This window comes from Lithobates pipiens, unplaced genomic scaffold (assembly GCF_037356315.1).
Source record: "Lithobates pipiens isolate NorthernLeopardFrog02 unplaced genomic scaffold, aLitPip1_a1.2 Scaffold_23, whole genome shotgun sequence".
NCBI classification, from domain to species: Eukaryota; Metazoa; Chordata; class Amphibia; order Anura; family Ranidae; genus Lithobates; species Lithobates pipiens.
The window spans coordinates 257279043-257303709 of NW_027507785.1; the positions used below are offsets into that span (position 1 = coordinate 257279043).

Here is a 24667-nt window from a genome sequence, read left to right on the forward strand (position 1 = left end):
AGCTGGAGTAATTTTATAAATATGTGATGCATACTTTTGGGGGTTTTGTCCTGCATTTTACTATTTTAGTCAATTGAAGAACTGCTGTCTCTGTCTTTTTTTTTTTTTTTTCAATTATATCTATTCCAATTTATAACAAAATAGCAATTGCAGCACTGATTCAATAATACAGTATAGAAAATGATTCAGTGTGGAAATTCATGCACAATAAATCATTCAATAAATACTATGATAGAATAAAGTTTTTTTTTTTTTAAACTAAAGGCATTATATTTTTAACCAAAATTAATTTTAAACTAAATAAGTTCAAATAAAGCAATCCAATAGTGTAACGACTAAAAAAATCCCCATCGCCAATATTATTTTTCCAAATAAAGAAAAATCTTTGGTTCAAGGTGACTACTACCACTAATACGGGAAAACTCACTTACCAGAAGCGTGCGCCTATCTCGCTACAAGACCAGTGTTTGCCGAGCCTTGTAGCGAGATAGGCACGCACTCCTGGTAAGTGCATTTTCCTGTATTGGTGGTAGTAGTCACCTTGGATCAAGGATTTTTCTACACTTGGAAGAATAATATTGGTCATGGGAATTTTTTAGTTGTTACACTGTTGGATTTCTTTATTTGAACTTATTTAATTTAAAATTAATTTTGGTTAAAATATTTTAATGTATCCTTTGGAGGAATTTATTTAATCGCAATGTTTATTGAATGATTTATTGTCCATGAATTTTCACACTGAATATTTTATATTATTGAATCAGTGCTGTCATTATTTTGTTATATTACTTTTTGTATTTATTTATAGCTGCTGGTTATTGGTAGAATAATAAGTTACCGTATATACTCGAGTATAAGCCGAGATTTTCAGCCTCTTTTTTGAGGCTGAAAGTGCCCCCCTCGGCTTATACTCGAGTCATCGCTGTCTGCCCGCTCGATCAGCGTGTCGAGCAGACAGACAGCGGCCATTCTATAATTCAAAAGCCGCGCCTCCGGCTCCGCCTTCGCCTGTGATAGGCGGAACACTGAATTTCCCAGCAGCCTGTGTTCCGCCTATCACGGACATCGTATCATCCTCGTACTACGGACGAGGATGATACGATGTCCGTGATAGGCGGAACACAGGCTGCTGGGAAATTCAGTGTTCCGCCTATCACAGGCGAAGGCGGAGGCGCGGCTTTTGAATTTTACAATGGCCGCCGAGGCGCCGACGAAGAGGGCACGGGACGGAGGCAAGGCAAGGCACGGCACGGGACGGAGGCAAGGCAAGGCACGACACGGGACGGAGGCAAGGCACGGCACGGGACGGAGGCAAGGAGGCAAGGCACGGGACGGAGGCTCGGGACAAAGGCTCGGGACACAGGTAGGCTGGACACACACACACACACACACACACACACACACACACACACACACACACACACACACACACACACACGGATGGAGACACACACACACACAGGGATGGATGGATACACACACACACAGGGATGGATGGATGGATGGAGACACACACACACAGGGATGGATGGATGGAGACACACACACACAGGGATGGATGGATGGATGGATGGAGACACACACACACAGGGATGGATGGATGGATGGACACACACACACACAGGGATGGATGGACGGACACACAGGGATGGACGGACACACAGGGATGGACGGACACACAGGGATGGACGGACACACACACAGGGATGGACAGGCATGTCTCACCCTCGGCTTATACACGAGTCAATAAGTTTGCCAGTTTTTTTGGGGGTAAATTGGGGGCCTCGGCTTATATTCGGGTCGGCCTATACTCGAGTATATACGGTATTTGGTTCACAGTTTTGCAATATAATTCTCTTATAATTTATTCTATCCCTCAGCCCTGAAAGGTTTATACACTAGACATGGGCGCCGTCAATAAATTTGTTTAGTTTAGTTCTATTACGGTTCGTATTAGAATTAATTCGTACTTGGTAATTCGTGTCCGAAATTCAATTTCAATTCGTACGAAATACGAATTGTCGTTAGGTTCGTTAACTTGTACGAACATTCTTTACAATGAATTTAAAGGCAAAAATATATATCTATACCTCAATATGACAGTTGATGCTGATGGAAGTTTGGTTTTTATCCCCTGCTGTGCTCGGTATGTCAGCACAGCACAGGAATGGTGGAAGCCCCTCATAATGAGCACAGCAGGGGTACAGCCCCAGGAGGAGGTCAGTATAGCACAGGGATGGTGGGAGCCCCTCATAAGAGGCATAATGAGTCCTCGGCGACGACTGATCCAAAATTCGTAAACAAAAGTTCGTATTTCGTATAAAATTCGGACACATGGCAATTCGTATTTCGGATCCTCCCGAATGTACGAATTTAGGGAAATTCGTACAAAACAAATCTAACATGTCTATTATACACTAGGGATGAGCCGAACACCCCCCGGTTCGGTTCGCACCAGAACTTGCGAACGACCCCCGCGTTCGGCACGAACGTTAGAACCCCATTGAAGTCTCGAAGTTCGAATTGGAAAGTGCTAATTTTAACGGCTAATATGCAAGATAGTGTGCTAAAAAGGGTTTGGCGATCTGCCTCCTGCCTCAGGGGACATGGGTCACTGCAAAAAAAAGTTTTAAAAACTACCGTTTTGGCGGGAGCACTGATTTTAATGACGATTAAAGTGAAAAAAAAAGTGAAATATTCCTTTAAATATGGTGCCTGGGGGGTGTCTATAGTATGCCTGTGAAGTGCCACGTGTTTCCCGTGTTTAGAACAGTCCCTGCACAAAATGACATTAAACGGAAATAACACCATTTAAAACTGCTTGCGGTTTTAATGTTATATCTGGTTCCTGTAATATGGTTGAAAATCATTCAGAAAAATGGCATGGGTAGCCCTCCCTGCCCATTACCAGCCTATTTGGGTCTTGTACGCATATTAAGGGGAACCCCGTACCCATATTAAAAAAAGGAAATGCGTGTGGCCCCCAGGCCCTATATACTCAGAACAGCAGTATACAGGCGGTGCAAACAAGACAGGGACTGTGTAGGTTTGTTGTGTTAAGTTGAATCTGTTTGTCATTTTCAAGCGGTACATTTTTAAAGTGTAGCTCCAGTCAAAAAAAATATCTTTAAGCTTTTTGGAAAACATAGGGAAGGGTTATCACCCCTGTATAATTTGTTTTGTCGTCCATCTTTTTTCATCTCACTTGCTGTTGTCTCCTTCCGTTTGCAAGTAGGAGATGTTTGTAAATTGGATGTTTGAAAGTAGGGGCCTGCCCTATATGCTCTGCAGAAATGGCGGAACAAGGTGTTGGTTTTGCAACAACATTGTAAGCCCTCAAAGTGACTCTTGGTGGCCGCTGGAGCGCCCTGCTGTGAACGATTATATCAAGAATTGTAATTACATGCCATTGTTGAACAGTGGTAGAAAAATTGACCTTTGGTGGTTGTGGTGCTGGTGCCACAACACTATAAGTCCTCACAGTTACTCTGGGTGGGCACAGGAAGGGGCCCTCCTGTGAAATATTATATCAAGAATTGTAATTACATGTCCCTGTTAAACAGGGGCAGAAAAATTGGGCCTTAGGCACTGGTGCCATCACACTGCAACCTCTGCCATACACTCTAGTTTTATTGCAGGAATTAGCCCTGCTGCAAAGCATTGCATCAAAAATTGTACTTAAACGCCCCTGTTAAACAGGGGCAGAAAAATTGGGCCTTAGGCACTGGTGCCATCACACTGCAACCTCTGCCATACACTCTAGTTTTATTGCAGGAATTAGCCCTGCTGCAAAGCATTGCATCAAAAATTGTACTTAAACGCCCCTGTTAAACAGGGGCAGAAAAATTGGGCCTTAGGCACTGGTGCCATCACACTGCAACCTCTGCCATACACTCTAGTTTTATTGCAGGAATTAGCCCTGCTGCAAAGCATTGCATCAAAAATTGTACTTAAACGCCCCTGTTAAACAGGGGCAGAAAAATTGGGCCTTAGGCACTGGTGCCATCACACTGCAACCTCTGCCATACACTCTAGTTTTTTTGCAGGAATTAGCCCTGCTGCAAAGCATTGCATCAAAAATTGTACTTAAACACCCCTGTTAAACAGGGGCAGAAAAATTGGGCTGCTGGCATCACCCAGAACCAAAAATGTTCTTCCAACATATCAGCGGAGGAGGAAGAGGATAGACAATCAACATAACAGGACAGTCACTCAGCATCAGCATAGGCAGTCTTGAAGGGATGTGGTATTTCAAAAAAAATTATTCGGTTACATCAGCTTCAGGTGCTTGGTAGCTGTGGGTGATCCAAGACTGATTCATCTTGATGAAGGTCAGTCGATCAACTGATTCGGTGGACAGGCGCACCCTGTGATCGGTAACGAAGCCACCAGCAGCACTGAAGGTGCGTTCCGAAAGAACGCTGGATGCAGGACAGGCCAGGAGCTCAATTGCATACTGTGCAAGCTCTGGCCAGTGATCCATCCTCAAGACCCAGTAAGCCAGAGGATTTTCAGTGGGAAAGGTGTCCAAGTCTGACCTTGCCCCTAGGTATTCCTGCACCATGTAAATTAGACGCTGGCGATGGGTGCTGGAACCAATCATACCTTGGGGCTGCGGACTAAAAAATTGTCTGAACGCATCAGTCAGACGGCCACCTTCTCCACCGCTCCTTCTGACTGATGCCTCAGCAACACGTTGTCCAGGACCAGGAGTTTGTGACCTCCCAGTCTCTGGGAACGCGTTGCACAGAGCTTTCTGCAAGGCCTCCCGGAGATGTCTCATCCTCTGCTCCCTCTGCGATGGCAAGATAAGGTCGGCAACCTTACCCTTGTACCGTGGATCAAGGAGAGTGGCCAGCCAGTAATGGTCCCTCTCCTTGATCCGAAGAATACGAGGATCCTTCCGCAGGCTTTGCAGGATCAGGGAGGCCATGCAGCGTAGGTTAGCTGAGGCATTCGGTCCGGAGTCCTCTGGGTCACTAAGGACAACATGATCCGCAGCTACCTCCTCCCAGCCACGTACAAGTCCACGTGTTTCTTGGGACTGTAAATCATCCCTATAAGACTGCTGCTGCTGATGCTGAGTGCCAGCCTCCACCTCCATGCTGACACAATCATCCTCCTCCTCCTCTTCCTCCTCCTCACCCTCTTCCTGTGTGATGGGTGGCACAGCAGGAACACTGTCTGGATAAAGGGGGCCTTGAGAGGCAAGGAAGTCCTCCTCTTCCTGCCTCTGTTCTGCCTCAAGTGCCCTGTCCATTATTCCACGCAGCGTATGCTCCAAGAGGTGGACAAGAGGTATAGTGTCACTGATGCATGCACTGTCACTGCTCACCATCCTTGTGGCCTCCTCAAACGGTGACAGGACAGTGCATGCATCCCTGATCATGCCCCACTGGCGTGGTGAGAAAAAACCAAGCTCTCCTGACCCTGTCCTGGTGCCGTAGTCGCACAGGTACTCATTGATGGCCCTCTGCTGCGTGTGCAGCCGCTGCAGCATGGCCAATGTTGAGTTCCATCTGGTGGGCATGTCACATATAAGGCGGTTCTTGGGCAGGTTCAACTCCTTTTGGAGCTCAGCCAGCCGAGCACAGGCATTAAATGATCGGCGGAAATGCACACAGACTCTCCTGGCCTGTTTCAGGACATCCTGTAAGCCGGGGTACCTGCCCAAGAACCGCTGCACCACCAGGTTAAGGACGTGAGCTACACAGGGCACATGGGTCAGTTGTCCCTGTCGGAGGGCGGAGAGGAGGTTGGTGCCATTGTCGCAAACCACCATTCCTGGCTTAAGCTGGCGTGGCGTCAACCACCTCTCGGCCTGCCCCTGCAGAGCTGACAAAACATCCGCCCCAGTGTGGCTCCTGTCCCCCAAACAAACCAGCGCAAGCACGGCATGGCATCGTTTTGCCTGCGTACTTGCGTAGCCCCTGCAACGCCTACGGAGCACCGCTGGTTCTGAGGACAGAGCACTGGAAGAGGCCGTGGAGGAAGAAGAAGAGGAGGGGGTGGAGGAGAGAGGTGTGTCACAACCAATAGTAGCATTTTGGAGGCGTGGTGGCGGAACAACCTCCAATACTACTGCACCTTGTCCTGCATCCTTCCCAGCAGCCAGAAGAGTGACCCAATGGGCCGTGAAAGACAGGTAACGTCCCTGTCCATGCCTGCTGGACCATGAGTCAGCGGTAATATGCACCTTACCGCTGACCGCCCTGTCCAGCGAGGCAAGGACATTGCCTTCCACATGCCGGTAGAGAGCCGGAATTGCCTTCCGTGAGAAAAAGTGGCGTTTGGGGACCTGCCACTGAGGAACCGCACATTGTACAAACTCACGGAAGGGGGCCGAATCTACCAACTGAAAAGGCAACAGTTGAAGTGCTAGCAATTTAGCCAAGCTAGCATTCAACCGCTGGGCATGTGGATGGCTGGGAGTAAATTTCTTCCGCCGGTCCAGCAGCTGGGGCAGGGACATTTGTCTGCTATAATCGGACGTGGATGTACCACTAGCAGAGTTCCCGGAAGCACTTGGCTGTGACACACCTAATTCTACACCTTCATTCCTCTCAGAGCAGGTTTCAGAGAGGACTGAAGGTCTAGTGGGGTTGGAGATGCCAGCTGATGAGGAGCAAGGAGAGGTCCGCTTTGTTCTTTGGTGTGGGTCTTTGAGGTATGCTTGCCAACGAGCTGCATGGCAGGTCAACATATGTCTGGTCAAGCATGTGGTGCCCAAGCGGCTGATGTTTTGGCCACGTGAGATACGCTTGAGACATATGTTGCAAATAGCAGCGGTGCGATCTGATGCACTCGTCTCAAAAAAGGCCCACACCAAAGAACTTTTAGAATAACGCGCAGAGGAAGCGCTCTGCGCAGAGGAAGCGCTCTGCGCAGGCGGAGCTCTGCGGTGTGATTCAGTCGGTGTGCTGCCCCTAAGCTGGCCCCCGGAGAGCATCCTGCCTCGTTGGACATGTGCCTCCTCCTCCTCCTCCTCCTCCTCCTCCTCCCTCCTTCCAGGCACCCATGTGGAGTCAGTGCCCTCATCATCCCCTCCCTCTTCATCGCTGTAGCAAACCTGGCAGTATGCTGCAGCTTGTGGAACATTACTGCCAGATTGCTGTCCTTCTTGAGCATCCCCTCTCTCTGTGCTCACGCTACTGCCTTCCTCTAGCTGAGTGTCATCATCAGAGCCCACCAAACACTGGGCATCCTCCTGGAGCATGTACCCAACACTGTGCTCAAAGAGTTCAGGAGACTCCTCAGGAGGACGTGGTGGGTCTAGGGAAGGAGTCACTGATGATGACATTGAGAGGAGGGACGACGATGTGTTGGCAGCTGCTTTTCTACTACCCTGAGACTGGGTGAGAGAGGATGAGGAGGATGAAGAGGGCTTGGTCATCCACTCTACCAAGTCGTTGGCATGTTGCGGTTCAACATGTCCAGCTGCAGAAAAGAAGGACAAGCATGTCCCATGGCCACGTGCTGATGACAATGCACCGCGTCCCCGACCAGCACTGTTGTCTCTAGACACAGAGCCTGCTTGCCCTCTTTTATCGGCTCGCGCCTGTCTGCCTCTCCTTGCTGGCCTTCCAGACATGGTAATGGCCTGAAGGGAGTTGGGTAAAACAGTAGTTGGGTAGTTTATATTGTGCTGGAGGCACACAACACCCACTAACTCCTGCAGATGCCTTTTTTATAGAACAGCAGAGTTAAAGGGGTATATACAGATGTATACTGTGCTGTGCTGGAAGCACACACAACTTCCAATAACTCCAGCAGATGCCAATCGGGCCCAAATACAGAACAGCTATGTAGGTGGATAATAGCGGTATGTACTGGGTACAGAGCAGGCACACAGCACGCACTATCTCCTGAGTGACACTGCTGACTGCAAGCTCTATTGTTAAAGATGGACCACTAGCTATATAGGTGAGGTGAATATCACGGTGTATACTGCGGTCAGGGCACGCAGACAATAACAAGAAAACAGCAGAGTTAAAGGGGTATATACAGCTGTATACTGTGCTGTGCTGGAGGCACACACAACTTCCAATAACTCCAGCAGATGTCAATCGGGCCCAAATAGAGAACAGCTATGTAGGTGGATAATAGCGGTATGTACTGGGTACAGAGCAGGCACACAGCACGCACTATCTCCTGAGTGACACTGCTGACTGCAAGCTCTATTGTTAAAGATGGACCACTAGCTATATAGGTGAGGTGAATATCACGGTGTATACTGCGGTCAGGGCACGCAGACAATAACAAGAAAACAGCAGAGTTAAAGGGGTATATACAGCTGTATACTGTGCTGTGCTGGAGGCACACACAACTTCCAATAACTCCAGCAGATGTCAATCGGGCCCAAATAGAGAACAGCTATGTAGGTGGATAATAGCGGTATGTACTGGGTACAGAGCAGGCACACAGCACGCACTATCTCCTGAGTGACACTGCTGACTGCAAGCTCTATTGTTAAAGATGGACCACTAGCTATATAGGTGAGGTGAATATCACGGTGTATACTGCGGTCAGGGCACGCAGACAATAACAAGAAAACAGCAGAGTTAAAGGGGCATATACAGCTGTATACTGTGCTGTGCTGGAGGCACACACAACTTCCAATAACTCCAGCAAATGACAATCGGGCTCAAATAGAGAACAGCTATGTAGGTGTATATAGTGGTATGTACTGGGTACAGAGCACGCAGACAGCACGCACTAACACTACTGACTGCAAGCTCTATTATTAAAGCTAGATCACTAGCTATATAGGTGAGGTGAATATAGTGGTGTATACTGCGGTCAGGGCACAGACAGTAACCACTACACAAGAGCAAAATAGTAAATCAGCCAAAAACGATTGGTGTGTAACTGTGTTGAAGGTACACAGAACACCCACTGCTTCAGATGCTAACAAACACTACACGAGGCCGCCTGAAAGGCAGCTTTATATAGTGTGGGGCGTGCACTACACTGTCTGAGCTATGATTGGCCACAGGCAGGATGCCTGTGACCAACCATTGCTCTTCCCGCTACTGGCGCTGCGATTGGCCAAGCATGCGGGGTCACAGTGCATGCTTGGCCAATCGTGAGACAGCAATGCATTGCGCCATCGCAGTGCATTGTGGGCCACACGAATTTTGCCGCGAACGTCCCAAACGTTCGGAATTCGGCGAACGCACGGACGACCGATGTTCGAGTCGAACATGCGTTCGACTCGAACACGAAGCTCATCCCTATTATACACCTATTCCAATGTCCCTGAAGAATAAGTAGCTCTTACTTTATAGATAGATGGGCTTATCTGATACAGATATGACAATATCCAAATTAGTCATATAGCTAATTTTAGATGATCACAACTGGATCAGATAAATTGCCTTGTAATGCGCTTTACACTGTCATCTTTTTTGTAATAAATAAGCTTATACAAAGATCTGCTGCAAGCCCTCATCTGACTCCACCTTGGCCTGATTTACTGAGACTGGGGTGTCCGTTTATGAAGCAGTGATCAGTGGAGATCCAGAGGATCGCCGCTGATCACAGCCCATAAACAGTTTATAAACCAGAGATAATCGGGGGAGAAGTGTTTGAATTTGTTCTCCCGCCGATTACCTCCACACACTGAGAATCCTCATAGAATGACACAGTAACGGCCAGTTTATGAAGCTGCGATCTCAGTGCTTCACTGGCGATTTGTGTCAGAATTCACACTCCCCGATTCACCAGCTCAGAGGTGGAGAACCGGGGAGTGAAGAGAGAATGTGGGGGGATCTGAGGAGGAAAGAGGAAGATAATTAACTTCCTTATGCCTCGTTCAGACCCCCCCAACACTGTAACCATGTCCCCCTGTCATAGTTATGTGTATACACACATATATATATATATATATATATATATATATATATATATAAAATGTGTGTGTATATATAATGTCTGTGTGTGTATACATGTATATATTATGTAGGGGGACGCTTTATTTCACTAACATTAATCACACCGTTTGTCAGTGTATTGAGCTGTGATAATTTATCACTGCTGAATAAATTGACATCTCTGTGTATCAGTGAATTTCTAGTACTGTAATCTCATAAAGTCTCACGAGATTCCAGTATTAGGGGCCGTTCTCCAGTGTTAGAAGCGTTTGTAGATCGCTTCACTTCTCCAAGGGTGAAGCGATCTACTCCGCTTCATAAAGTGGCACACAGAGGAGAAAGATCTCCTCTGAGAATGCCGGAGAATGAAGCAGTGAATAGATTTCACTGTTTCATAAAAGGACACCTGATTTACTAGGAATTGAGAATCTTCACATTATAAATTGAATGAAGGTTCACTTCAAGAATCCAATTATAAAAATAAAAACAACTACTCCCTGTTCACTTATTTCATCTGCCCATGATTGGGTAATTTATTGGGGAATATTCTCAAATCATTCTCAGTATCTCTCTGACCGGCTGATATGAACAAACAGAAATGAAGCGAGTGAACAAACAAACTTACCAAAATCTCTATACCAGTGGCAAGGGCTTCTACTCCAGTTCCTCCAGCTGACACCAAAAGGTCTTCCTATAAACAAAATGCAACACGATTGTGTATGTAAACATGCCAAATATTTCACATAATACAGATAAGGTGTAGCTTTAAAAATTTCAGATGATTTATACAGAACAAACAAGTTAAAATTTCAGAAAAATGAACTTACATTTAAAAAATGTTTTTTTGTTTGTTTGCATTGTAGATGTATGTGCTCATTTATGTTTCTAGTGTTGACATTTTTTTTCTTTTTAAATATTACATTGCTGTATCAAATTAGAAAGTGATCACAATATCTACAATATTCACAGTAACAGATCCCAAAAAAACATGGAGATATATTTACGGCATTAGGAGCTTTGATGTTTTATGATAAGAGGCACATACACTTTTTATATGTCTTTATTTTTGTCATGTAGCCATTTACTATGAAAGATTGTGAACTTTGATATATATGCCTGTGAGAATGGAATCATTTGTGAATATATATAAACAATCCAATCCTGATGCATGTACACAGAACATGAGCGATACCCTCTGCTCCCATAAATAGAAGATACGCTACAATACTTGTCATGCAGCACCTCGGGTGATTTATTTAAATATTTGCAAAATCCACAAACTTCATATGTTATAAATTCATGCAATTTGTATAACATTTTTGAAATGCCCAAAGTCCTTCCTCGGGTCAAATATAAAGCTGAAAACAAATCATCTCCATCTTAAGCCCCAGTTCACACTGAATGCGGCTTTGCAATAGCACTACCTCGGTGCGATTTCATGTGCAGCTTGTTAACATTTGTGCAAATCCATGCACAGATGTCAATGCCTAAAAAGACAGCAACCAAGGGTTCATACATGTCACAGCCACAATGCTTTGCTTCATGGCCAGAGCAGGAATTACACCTACTGTTGCATTCTGTAGGCATTACTATCCACCAAACGTGACACAGTCAAGTGAATGGAGCCAGTCTACAACCACCCCACAGCCACATACATTGCACATGGTAACAGCACAGTGGTGTGGCATTTATATGGTTAAAACAGGTGGTGAGGAGGTGAGATATTTCCTTCTTAAGCTGGTCATTCACTATTCATCATTATTATTTGCTGAATGTGTGATACATATGCATATTAGTTGTATAGCTATTTAAGCGCCGCACATTTGATATATCAGTTTGCATTGTCACATTTGGCAAAGTGTGGGAAGTGTTGGCAAGCTGTTTTTTTATTTTTTTATTTTATTTTCACTATTTTTATTTTATTTTTTATAGATTGTCACTAGTTAGGCCTCTCACCTGGTTCAAGAGTTTGCATGGATTTATTACATGTAAAGTTTTTGGATTTTACAAATATTTAAATAAATCACCCAACGACCTTTTCTGAAGTCTGGTGATTGGAATATATGCATCTAAAGCTGGCCATACACCTATAGATTATCTGCAGATTTTCCATGGTTAAATGGAAAAAGTGGGAGATTCCTCCATCCACATAGTTTAGCGAATATGGAAGAAATCTGTTGTATATTTTCCATCTAACCATAGAAAATCTGCAGATAATCTACAGGTGTATGGCCAGCTTTAGTAGTGGGGCTGTGAGGCTGATGACATCATTGTGTGCTGCTAGAGAACAGGAAGCGCTGTGATCTGTATACTACTGTACTGCTGGCTCTGTTATGCTCTTGTACATTCTACACCTGTGAGTGTTTTTATCCTTTTCTTTCTTCAGTAAAACAAGGGTGAGCATTATTTCAGTTTATTCTGTTTTATATGTACTGCACTCATTACAACGTCTGAACCTTGGATGGATCTAAGGGATCACGGCAAATGCAGTATTGGATTCCTTACTTTCCCTTAAAGGGAAGGAAGCACTTTTGGCTTTTACGTTTTTATGTCTGGATTGAAGGTGAGCTGCCTAACTTACCACTGGTGGAAATTGCACTAAGTTTATGCATGAGGAGGTTCACTTTTATCACACCAGAAGAATCATTTATTGTGGAAGTTTGGATAATTCACTTAAATATTCAGTATTATGTTAGTTTATGGACTTTTTTGGCACAAATATACTTTATTACTGATGCACTTCAACCTCCCTGATGACATTCCCGAGTGTGGGTTAAATTTCAATACCATTAGTGGTAACCCCAAGCCACACTCGCGATTGCATTGCAGATTTCTGTTACAACGTACTTACCTTATCACCAGGATTCTGTGATGTCCCCCCCGCTGTGTCCTCCTCCCCGATGCTCTGTGTTCCAGGCTCCATTCACTGTGAGCGTTAAGACGCATGGGGGCGGAGCCCAGTGGAAAATTCAAAAACTACAAAATACATAACACATACAGTACACTGTAATCTGTAAGATTACATTACTGTATCAAATCATTTCACCTCCCTTTTGTCCCTTGTGCTTTGTCCAGTGCCCTGTATGCACTTTTATATTATATATACTGTTCTTTCTGCCAGGAAATTTGAGAATGTCCATGGCAACCAAAAAGTGTCCCTTTACGTCAAAAGTGGTTTTAGACCAGCTAGAAAACAGCGATAGTAAATTAGAACACTTGCAGAATTGAGCGATAGTGATTTGTGGGGAAATTAATTATATAATTAAATATATTTTTTAAATTATTTATATTATAATTTAGGATTTTATGTTTCAAATTTTATCATACCCTGGATGTCTACCAGACTCTTATTTGGACAGATTTAAGTGAGTTATTCCTAAGAAATACAGGCCTCCAATATAAAACGCCAAATTACCATGCAAAACAATGTATCACTTTGAGATTCAAAAATCCGACATAATCATACCGCCAGGGAGGCTACTGGGATTTCATAATTGGATACACTTATGTATTATGTGTATAATATTTTATTTATTTGTGTTTTATTCATTGAATTGAATTTTGCATTACGCTACATTTTTTTTTAGTTCAAGGTAGTGCTGCGCTAACGGGGCTAAAAATCACCCAAAGTGTTACAGACCAGGTAATACATTGGGGCCAGTTTGCGGCAACCAGGTGAGGAGTACAAGGACAATTGTGTCATGCCTACAGTCAAGCATGGTGGTGTGAGTGTCATGGGCTGGGGCTGCATGAGCGCTGCCGACACTGGAGAGCTAAAGTTCATTGAGGGAACAATGAATGCCAACATGTACTGTGACATACTGAAGCAGAGCATGATCCCCCTTCCTTCAGGGGACTGGGCCAAACGACAGTATTCCAACTTGATAACAACTCCAAACACACCTCCAAGATAACCACTGTCTCGCTAAAGAAGCAGAGGGTAAAGCTGATGGACTAGCCAAGCATGTCTCCAGACCTAAACCCTATTGAGCATCTGTGGGGCATCATCAAACGGAAAGTGGAGGAGGGCAAGGTCTCTAACATCCACCAGCTCCGTGATGTCACCATGGAGGAGTGGCAACCTGTGAAGCTCTAGTGAACTCCATGCCCAAGAGGGTTAAGGCAGTGCTGGGAAAAGGGTCACTTTGGGCCCAATTTGGACATTTTCACTTAGGGGTGTACTCCTTTTTGTTGCCAGTGGTTTAAACATTAATGGCTGTGTGTTGAGTTATTTTGAAGGGACAGAAAATTGACACTGCTATACAAGCTGTACACTTTACATTGTAGCAAAGTGTAATTTCTTTAGTGTTTGCATGAAAAGATTTATAAAAGATTAACAAAAATGTGAGGGGTATACTCACTTTTGTGAGATACTGCGTGTGTGTATATATATATAGATAGATATAGAGATATATATATATATATATATATATATATATACATATAGATATATACATGCATACATTTACCATAGTGTTTGTATTGTTTTTAGATGAGGCTAAGCAGAAATTATTTAATTTCTTTCATTCATCAAAAGTGTTGCCAATCTTTGTAAAAAAAAAAAGTTACCATTATTTTAACCTACAAATGCAAACTGCAAGCACAGTGACCAATTGACAATAAGTAATCATTTTTGTTTGCTCTGTATGCTGTAATTTAATGAAAGGAAAATGTGATTGATTATCATAGATTCCTGCACTTTGCACATCTTCATTGTTCATTGAAATTGTTTACTGAGTTGAATTTTTGTCATGGAGCAAAAAATACTGACATCTGAATATCAACTCATGAAGAGAAGCATTTGAAAATAGAATTTTGATTTGAAGATGTTGCCTTGTACATGATTGGATGATGCTTTATTGAATCAGGATTACTGAAATCATTTGGATTTCTGCCATTTGTCATGTCTGAATGGGGCTCATGAGCTGGGAACACATGTCATACATTATATTAAAATGAGATATAAAAAATATAGGTAGATGGAGAGAGACTTACTAAATTTTTATCACCAAGATCAAAATGACAGGATACACACTTCTGCAACAAGAGTATAAAGTAAATTGTTTTAGATAATAATAATAATAATAATAATATTGATAATAATAACAGTAATAATAAAAAACTTAAGTGAAAATAGTAGATAAGGGGATTCTGTAAATTTTTGTGATTTGAGTAGTATCTTTTTTCCATGACTATTTATTCTCTGCATTAAGAAAAAAAATGTTTTTTTTCAGCTCCTTCCCCCATCCCCCATTATACTTACCTGAGCCTGATCTCTATCCAGTGCTGTACCTGAGAGCAGCAGCTCCGTCCACTCTCTGTCTCTCCTCTCTGGCCATGGAGGCATCCATCGGCTACTGATACTGTCAATTACAGCCATTGAGCAAAGAACAGAGGTGGGGCTGAGCTGCGCTGTGTGTGTTAATGGACACACAGAGCCCAGCTCACGATCAATGAGCTTTAATGCCCCCCTAATAAGCCGCTTGCTATGGGGGCACTCAGAAGGGGGATGGAGCCAGGAGCACCGGCGGGGACCCCAGAAGAGGAGGATCTTGGCTGCTCTGTGCAAAACCATTGCACAGAGCAGGCAAGTATATATGTTTATGAATAAAAAAGTATTGTTTGGGGAAAGAAAATTAATAAAATTCCCTTCACAGTACAATTAGCTTAAAGCTTAGGGGCAGCAAAACTCAAAACAAACAAAGAAAAAAAAAACCTTACAGTCAGTAGGATGTGTCCCTTGTGCTGATTCCTTTTCTGGTGAAAACCTCCTCCACCCTGTGCCCCCCAACCCCACCACTCTAATCTTCCAGTGTGGTCGGATTCCATTTTCTTTTACTGGATAGACTTTAGTAAATATTTTCCTATGTTCATGTTGGCCATAAAAAGAAAGGTCTTACAATTAGTACTCCATACCAGTACACCAATGAATATTTCTGCTGCATCGTTGTAATTCTTTACATTTCCATCCTCCTAAAAAAATAACAGAGTCAAACTTACTACAAAGGAATGTGAGAGCATCCACTGCCATTAATCATATAATACATGACAAATGGTTTGTATAAAATGAATTGTATACAGTTATTGTAATTGCCCTATTAAAAATGTAAAGCAATTTCAAGGAACGAATAAACTTTAATAAAAGACTTTGGCTGGGTGACAGCTGGTTTCTGTGCCCCTCTATGCCAGCATATTCTATAGCAGTGTTTCTCAACTTCAGTCTTCAAGGCGTCCCAACAGGTCATGTTTTCAGGCTTTCTCTCAGATAAAACAGCTGTGGTAATTACTAAGGCAGTGAAACTGATCATATCACCTGTGCAAAATAATGGGAGGCCTGAAAACATGACCTGTTGGGGGGCCTTGAGGACTGGCGTTGAGAAACACTGTTCTATAATAAGGCCATTGGCCTAAAGTGTCATGGCAAATGTAATTTTAAACTGATATATGCCACAATAGTGACTATCACTTATCTCCGCTGTACAGCGGTTTATGTGGCTGTGATGAGGAGTGGAGATGTTGTTCTGTCTCCCACTGCAGGAAAATCAGAGGAAATGATCTCCCTCCTCACTTCTCCACCTCAGAGATGGTAATAGTAGAGAAAGAGAAGAGAAACAGTCACAATGTGATGAGGGAGCAGATGAATGTCACTGCTTGGCAGGAAAATCAAAGACTCATTCAGGTTTATATATTTACCTATTTGTGTGTACATATACAACTATAAATATACAGCATATGTATATATACATGGCAGTTTTTTGTGGGGTGCAATATATTGCCATGCTTCTTATGGCTTATAAAAGACAGAGACATTTACACCTTAAAAACATTTCCTATTACTTAGGAGATCATGCTCTTTTATATTCCCCGGGATCTAATGGGGTATATTATCACTAGACCTCAGTATATTCCCGTCCTGTATGTGGACAGTAAAAGTAACAATAATAAAAGTCCTATTGAATGGAGACCCTGCATGGATAATTGTGTTTTATCATAAATACATTTGGTTACAAATGTAATAGGAATGTCTTAATATAAATAAAAACACATTTTCTTGCAAAACCCCTGCCCAATAAGTCTTTTATTAACAATTGGTTTTATTTTCCCTGCTTACTTCAATATTATTATTTTTTTATTTAAGGGAATTTTCTCCTAACTTCCAGTACACATCATAGTCATTCACTGCATATTCCATCCACTTTTATTGGAGAAGAACAATTGTTAATAAATTCCCTCATCTGAGGGATTTATATGTAGTGAATATAAAAAAGTATGTAGCGCTACCTTTTAAACAAAAATAGCAATATTAAATAAACCACCTAATCAGTGACACAAATCAATATACTGTACATGTATAGATATAAATAAATGTGCAAATCTAAAAACTGTGCATCAATAAATAGATAAATCTGCAAACACAATGGTGCAAAAATATCCAATAGTGGATATCAAATTATTGAACAGCACTGGATTCTTTTTGAACACTTGAATTGCACATGGACTTTCTTCTTTTTTGCTATTTTGCACTGTGATTGTGTCACATAGTTTTTGCGATATTTGCACATCTTATGATATTGGACTAACCACCCATGTTGTATGCAATTTTGCACTTTAGTCATTGTGATATTTTTGCACCATTGTGTTTGCACATGTATCTATTTATTGATGCACAGTTTTTAATTTGCACATTTATTTATATCTATATATGTACAGTATATTGATTTGTGTCACTGATTAAGTGGTTTATTTAATATCTCTATTTTTGTTTAAAAGGTAGCGCTACATACTTTTTTTTTAATATTTTGCTAGATAGTGTGGAGATCATTATTTATGTTAGCAGCTTCCTTTAGTTCTATTTATATTAGTTAGTTTCGTTTGGGGTTGTTGATTTGGGGTTGTGCGCACTAGTACCTTATCTATAATATGTAGTGAATAGCTGTGATATGTGCAGGATAGATTGCACCTTGTTAAATGGACACCTAAGAAAACAAGCAGTGCGTGACAGGATTAATTGCAAACATTAAAAACATCATGACCCTTATTTTTAAATCTTTTCTCTACCACCTCAAACTTCTGAACATCCTGGCTTTTTGTATTATTTTCTGTATGTTTAAATAGTTTTTTAAAGTTTAAAAAGGTTCTGTATAGGACCCCGCAGAAAAAAGAGCAACTGCATTTCAGGGGCTTAACAAACTTTCCCTTCATCATGATTCAGGTCTGTTTTCATGGACTCAGATAAACAGATATCAGACAAATCAGTGGTTTTGCCAGTGTTAATGAGCACATCAAAGGACCTGATGAAGGGGGAGTCTTTTTGGCCCCTGAAATGCATTGTTTTTTTCTGCTATGAACCAGTTTTATTAATTAAAGCTTTGGTTGCATGTCTGGTGCTCTCATTAGCATGTACATAGAGATTTCCTCTCACTTCCTGATGCATCTTCAGAATGGAAATTAAATTGAAATCTTCCGTTTTGGTACGCAGACAGCAAAAAACAAAGCGTAATGGGTACAATAAAAAAAAAAAAAAAATGAGAAAGCTTGAACATTTCATGCTTATTTAGTTATATCTTTATTTCTTTTTTTTTTAAATAACTATTTAGTCTACTCTCCTGCTGTTAATAGGCTAAACTCAAGTGAGCTGATGATGGTGAAAATTATTATTTTGAAAGAATTATTCCCAGGCACGTTATGAAGATAACAACATCTCTATTACATATCTCAAATTTCAGCTTCACTTGTTATTCTCAGCTCTCACCTCTGTTTTACACAAACTGCTTCACAATGGTGACTGGTGATAAACTTTTTTTGGGGGGTGGCAAACAATCTCTCCCCCAGGTCCGCACTCACGCATCCACCTCTGTGGATTCCCAGGTGTTCCATCAGATTACCGCTACCTTTCAGATCATGAAGTGTTTGGAATGCATAGCACATGTGCAGTAAGTATTGTTTGGTGGGAATGTCACTTCCGATACACGATCTGATGGGTAACTGTAATCTGATAAAACACCAGCTTCCTCGGCTGCTCGTCCCGGCCAACCCAATCTGCAACCTGTCCTGATTGGCCTGAAGTAGAAGCTGGAAGACAATAGCAAGTATTGATTTGCTAGTGTCACAAGTAGGTGGGTTCAGGGCGCAGTGCTCTGCTCCCCAATCCCAACCTTTTTCAAGTCAATTAGAGCCTCAGGCTCTAATCATATGGCTTGAGAAAAAAAAAAACTCATAGAAACCTGAGTCCAGCGCCCTGCTTGCATCCCTGCATGCAAACTAGGGAATGGCACACTAACTGGAGGGAGCAGCGCCCTGCACCCCTTATGGACCGGACGCTCCTGCTACTTCATGAGCCAAATAATCTCATTGTTATACTTAGTAGTAGATAACTGGAGGTGAATGTCATTTTCCTTCGATTTCCCTTCTAAATGTTTTTTTTATTTGTCTGAATTTCTCACTTCCTCCTTCTCCTCAGTAAACTTCACATCATCATCTGAGCGGTGTTTAGTCAGCCAGCACAGCTTAACAGGAAGTGAGAAATTCAGACAAAGAAAACAAAGAAAAAAACATTTAGAAGGGAAATTGAAGGAAAAGGTAGGTGAACCAACAATGCACTAGCTTAAAGGAACCTATTTAGAAAATAAAAAACGAACCTTTACAACCCCTTTAACTACAACTAATTCTACCATGACCTGGGTAAATGAGATGCTCCACAGACATTATTTTTGTATAGGGACTTCTCATAAGCAGTGCTTTCAAAGCAGGGTTATTTAGTAACACCTTGTTATAGTCACAATAAAATGATGTACCTGAAATTTATTGTATGCACAAACATATTTGCCAATAGCGGGAAGTAAATATCCAAGTTTCTGAAAATGAACAACATATGTTAGTGGTGAATATATCCAACACTATTAACAAAGAAAAGCATTGTAATAGTACAGGGTTATGACAGTTTGTTTGGCAAGTAGAGCTTTTGAAATGAATGGAGCTAATTTAGTAAATGAATAGAGACTGTTTAGTGAATGCCTTAGTTTAGTAAAATAATGACACTGTGTTCACTTCAATCACGCAATCATAATTAAGCCAGCCATACATGGATCAAAATTTGGTCAGTTCAGCAGGGACCGGCTGAATTCCGTTCCATGTATGGGCTAGCTGTTTGTACATAAGTTGATCTATCAATTGATTTATGCATAGTCTGTTGTTTTTTCCAGAATGATTAGTGCCACCAGCTCCACACCCGACAGAACACAAAAGCTCTGCTGCAGTGATTGCCCCATCCACACTGAGTGTGTGGATAGGGGAATCTGATCTTTTCTTGTTTAACCCGCTGGTTGAAGGAAAACAAATATTAGTGTATGGGCTGCCTTAACCACTTAATAACCGGCCTATAGCCGATTAACGGCTATAGGTCGGTTTGCTATCTCTGAGAGGCCGTTAATTAACGGCCTCCCGGAGAATCGTTCCCAGGGGGCGCGCACGCCGGAACATCCGTGCTCGCCGAGTTCACGGGACCCGGCGCAACACGGATCGCGGTAAAGGACCAATGGCAGCGGTCCTTTACCACGTGATCGCTCCGTCCAATGACGGAGCGATCACAAATGTAAACAATTCGGCTTTCCGGGTCAAGCTAAGGTCATCAGTCTCCTCTCCTCACACCGATGCAGCGTGAGAGGAGAGGAGAACATTCCAGTGAAACTAAAAAATAACCGTGAGTGCCCAGCAGTGCCCAAATAGTGCCACAACAGTGCCAGAACAGTGCCAGACCAGTGCCAGACCAGTGCCATCTATCACCTGTGCCACATCTGTGCCACCTGTGCGACCTGTGCCACCTTTGCCACCTCTGTGCCACCTCTGTGCCAGCAGAGCCACCCCAGTGCCACCCCAGTGCATACCAGTGCATACCAGTGCCACTACAGTGCATACCAGTGCCACACCAGTGCCACACCAGTGCCACCTGTGCCCATCAGTGCCACCTGTGCCCATCAGTGCCACATGTGCCCATCAGTGCCACCTGTGCCCATCAGTGCCATCTGTGCCCATCAGTGCTCATCTGCGCCACTGCAGTGCCACATCAGTGCCGTCTGTGCCCACCAGTGCCGCCTGTGCCCACCAGTGCCGCCTGTGCCCACCAGTGCCGCCTGTGTGCTAATCAGTGCCACCAGAGCCACACCAGTGCCACCAAAGTCACTATAGTGCCCATCAGTGCCACCTGCGCCCATCAGTGCCACCTGCGCCCATCAGTGCCACCTGCGCCCATCAGTGCCACCTGTGCCACTGCAGTGCCCCATCAGTGCCGCCTGTGTCCATCAGTGGCGCCTGTGTCCATCAGTGCCCACCTGTGCCCATCAGTGCCCACCTGTGCCGCCTGTGTCCATCAGTGCCCACCTGTGCCGCCTGTGCCACGACAGTGCTCTGCAGTGCAGCCTCACCAGCCACAAGAATGGCAAAAAAATATTTTACTAGTGAGGAAGCCTACAAGCTTCTAGGTGGTTGAGGTATTAGATGTGTAATTTATGCTCCTAGAACGCCTGAAGTTGCTACTTCAATGTTGGACTTGTGTATGTGGCCAGGCTGTGTAAAAGTCTAACACATGTGGTATCACCGTACTCAGGAGGAGCAGCAGAATGTATTTTGGGGTTTCATTTGTGGAATGTATATGCCGTGTGAGAGAAATAGCCTGGTAAAATGACAATTTGGTGTGAAAAAAAATTAAAATAAAAAAAATCTTTATTTTGCAAAGAATTGTGGGAAAAAATTACAACTTCAAAAAACTAACCGTGCCACGTACTAAATACCTTGGAATGTCTACTTTCCAAAAAGGGGTCATTTGGGGGGTTTTTGTACATTACTGGCTTGTTAGGGTCTCCAGAAATGAGATAGACTGTCAGTACATCAGCTGTGATCAAATTGATACATTTTCAGTGATTGGCACCATAGCTTGTAGACCCTATAACTTTCACGCAGAATAAATAATATCCACTAATTTGGGTTATTTTTACTAAAGACATTTAGCAGTATACATTTTTGGCCAAATTTATGAAGAAAAATTACTTATTTGCAAAAAAATTTAATAGAAATGAAGAAAAATGCTTTTTTTTACAAAATTTTTGGTATTTTTTCATTAATAGCACAAAAAATAAAAAACGCAGAGGTGATCAAATACCACCAAAAGAAAGCTCTATTTGTGGGAAAAAAAGGACGAAAATTTCAGATGGGTACAGTGTTGCATGACCGAGTAATTGTCATTCAAATTGTGAGAGCACTGAAAGCTGAAAATTGGTCTGGTTATTAAGGGTGTTTAAGTGCCCAGTGGTCAAGTGGTTAAATAATCCTGTGTATTAAATGTAAACACAATTTTTCCTTACTCACTTTGCTATGTAAACAGCCTCTCTATATCTTTAGTACAGTAACCTTGTAAAAGTGAGGATTTTTTAATGAAACAAATTCAGGATAACATTGCTTTTAAACTTAAAATTAAAGATGCAATATATCTGTAGATGACAAAAATGTAATACAATTTTGTAACAAAATCAACAAAATGTATGTAACCAAAAACAGTTCTATACCATAAGATATATGGGACCTACAACCCATTCTATATTCCAATCGTAAAATTAGAGGTGACATAACAACATGATTTAGTATTTGAACAGTTGTACTGGATTTCACTTACCCATTCAATGCATTACCCAGATTCATATTGAACTAAATTAAAAATAACACACTCTATCTTGTCTTGATGACAAATTAAACAAATAAATAACAAAAAACAATTGTTTATTTTAATTTTAAATTCTATGTTACCGTTACTGATTTTGCCAGACAATTAGGGTCATCTGCATAAGGATTAACTGGACAATCAGTACCTATAATGCAACATAGACATAGTTTATTGCTCCTTGAAAACAATCTAGCAATATAATACAAATCTTATTTAATGATTAATAGTGCTTAACACCATTACTCTCACCATCAGGCGTCTGAGCTTTGGTAGCGACGGCAAACAGTGCAAAAAGCAGGATAACCTTCATTGTACTGATTGCTGATTTCAACTCAGTGGGTGGTTGCCTGTACATCTCAGCTCCTCTTTTATACTTGTTAAAGTCAGTGACATCATTAAACACATGACATTGACACTGGCACATGTCCTAGACATCTCTTTCATGATCGTGAAACATCCAATCAGATCTGTTGGCAGCAGTTAAGAAAGCAAAGTGTGCTTGCCAAGATTACATTTAGGCTTTCAAAGACAAGTCTTTTTAGTTTTAATTTTGCTTCCTACCATCTCATCTTTCTGCACATCATGGCCTTTGTACGATTTATTTGTATTTTATTATAATGTTTTTAAGTGTTAAGAATTTTCTGTACCAGGCTAAACCATTTGTCTTGGCACTTTCCTTTTTAATCCAACTAGACTTTGTTTTTATATTTTATAGGTAAAATACAACAGACGGTTCCAGAATAAGTACTCGGATAAATTGTTATATTAAATATTATATAGTGTATATTTTATAAAATTATATGGAAAGTATTAGATAGATCCTGCTATATTACATTCTTTAAATTGTCATAATCAGCAATGCACCTCATCATGCCCACCAGTCAGGTTCTCACTAATGTTAGTAGGACTAGATGTGCTTATTAAAACAACTAGGAAGAGTAGTTAAAAAATTAGTAATACATCAAACTTTGACCTAAAACCTAAAAACATATAAGTCCATGAAAGTCCAGTTTTATTGAAAGAAGCACTTATTTTGGCTGCAGCACCTGGAATAGGAACATGGGTGGATCCCATTAGTACATATAACACAAAACAGAGAGACAGAGGGAAATACCATCTTAAGCTGGGCATAGACGGTTCCAATGTCGGCTGGTTCCTACTGAATCAAACCATGTATGGCCAGGCTGAATATATCCATATTGATCTTGGGTACAACCAGCCTGTGGGATTTTACATGCAATTATTGTTAGCAGCTGTTATATCCATTAGCAATAATCACTGTGGAGGGGAGGATCTGTCCATGCTGGGAGAACACAAAGGCTCTGACTGTGTTGATGAGGGAATGGAGCAATCTTTTTTCCTGCAACCCATCTGGGAGGTATCTTAGCCAGTTACAGTCTGTGTAATGTTCTCAGAGAATTCAATGCACTTGAGATGGCCTTGCGGTCCGCCCGGCGGTCGGTTCGCGACAAATTTTGCTCGTCCGCGATTCGCCAAACCGGCGGACTTCTGGCGCTGTTCGTGGGGGCCATATTTGTTTACATTGTGAAGAACTATGACCCACGACACATCCATCATGGGGTACAGGACAGCCAATTGAGACATTTCAGCACATGGACAATTGAACATTCCCCCTACCTTATAAATAGACCTGATTGGCGGCCGTTTTACATTCTGTCTTCTGTCAGTGTAGGGAAAGGACGCTGTGTGGAGCAGAAACAGTCAGTCTGGTTAGATTTGGGCTTACCGTTACCTTCTGTTTTCCTTGTGGCACATCTAGGGGATGTCCCGTGGTAAATGGCCCCGTAAATGGGAGACTGACAACAGATCCACTGGAATGGATTTTATTTGTAAAAACTTAGATAATGAAACAGTCTCTTAAAGTGGTTCTCCACCCTAAAGTGGAAGATCCGCTCATCTGATCCCTCCCCCCTCCGGTGCCACAATCTGCACCTTTCAGGGGGAAGGGGGGTGCAGTTACCTGGATAATGAAGGTATCTGCACCCACTTCCGGGACAGACCGCCGCAGATGCCCCCCCGTTGTGTTCCGGGAAACACACAGTTCCCAGGACACAGCGGGGAC

At 42.5% G+C, this 24667-nt stretch overlaps 1 protein-coding gene across 1 annotated transcript in view; it reads right to left on the reverse strand.

Annotated features, from left to right (window-relative positions):
* The window catches only part of LOC143927138 (ranaspumin-like), a 58661-nt gene extending 35751 nt beyond the window's left edge, over positions 1-22910 (reverse strand). Inside the window, exons 1-6 of the mRNA XM_077451091.1 lie at positions 22834-22910; positions 22668-22729; positions 19667-19726; positions 15789-15845; positions 14868-14909; positions 10498-10563 (exon numbers count right to left, since the gene is read on the reverse strand). Of these exons, the coding sequence (XP_077307217.1) occupies positions 10498-10563; positions 14868-14909; positions 15789-15845; positions 19667-19726; positions 22668-22729; positions 22834-22894 (348 nt within the window). The 5' untranslated portion in view covers positions 22895-22910. The remainder of the gene's footprint in view (positions 1-10497; positions 10564-14867; positions 14910-15788; positions 15846-19666; positions 19727-22667; positions 22730-22833) is intronic.
* Between the last annotated feature and the right edge of the window lie 1757 nt (positions 22911-24667).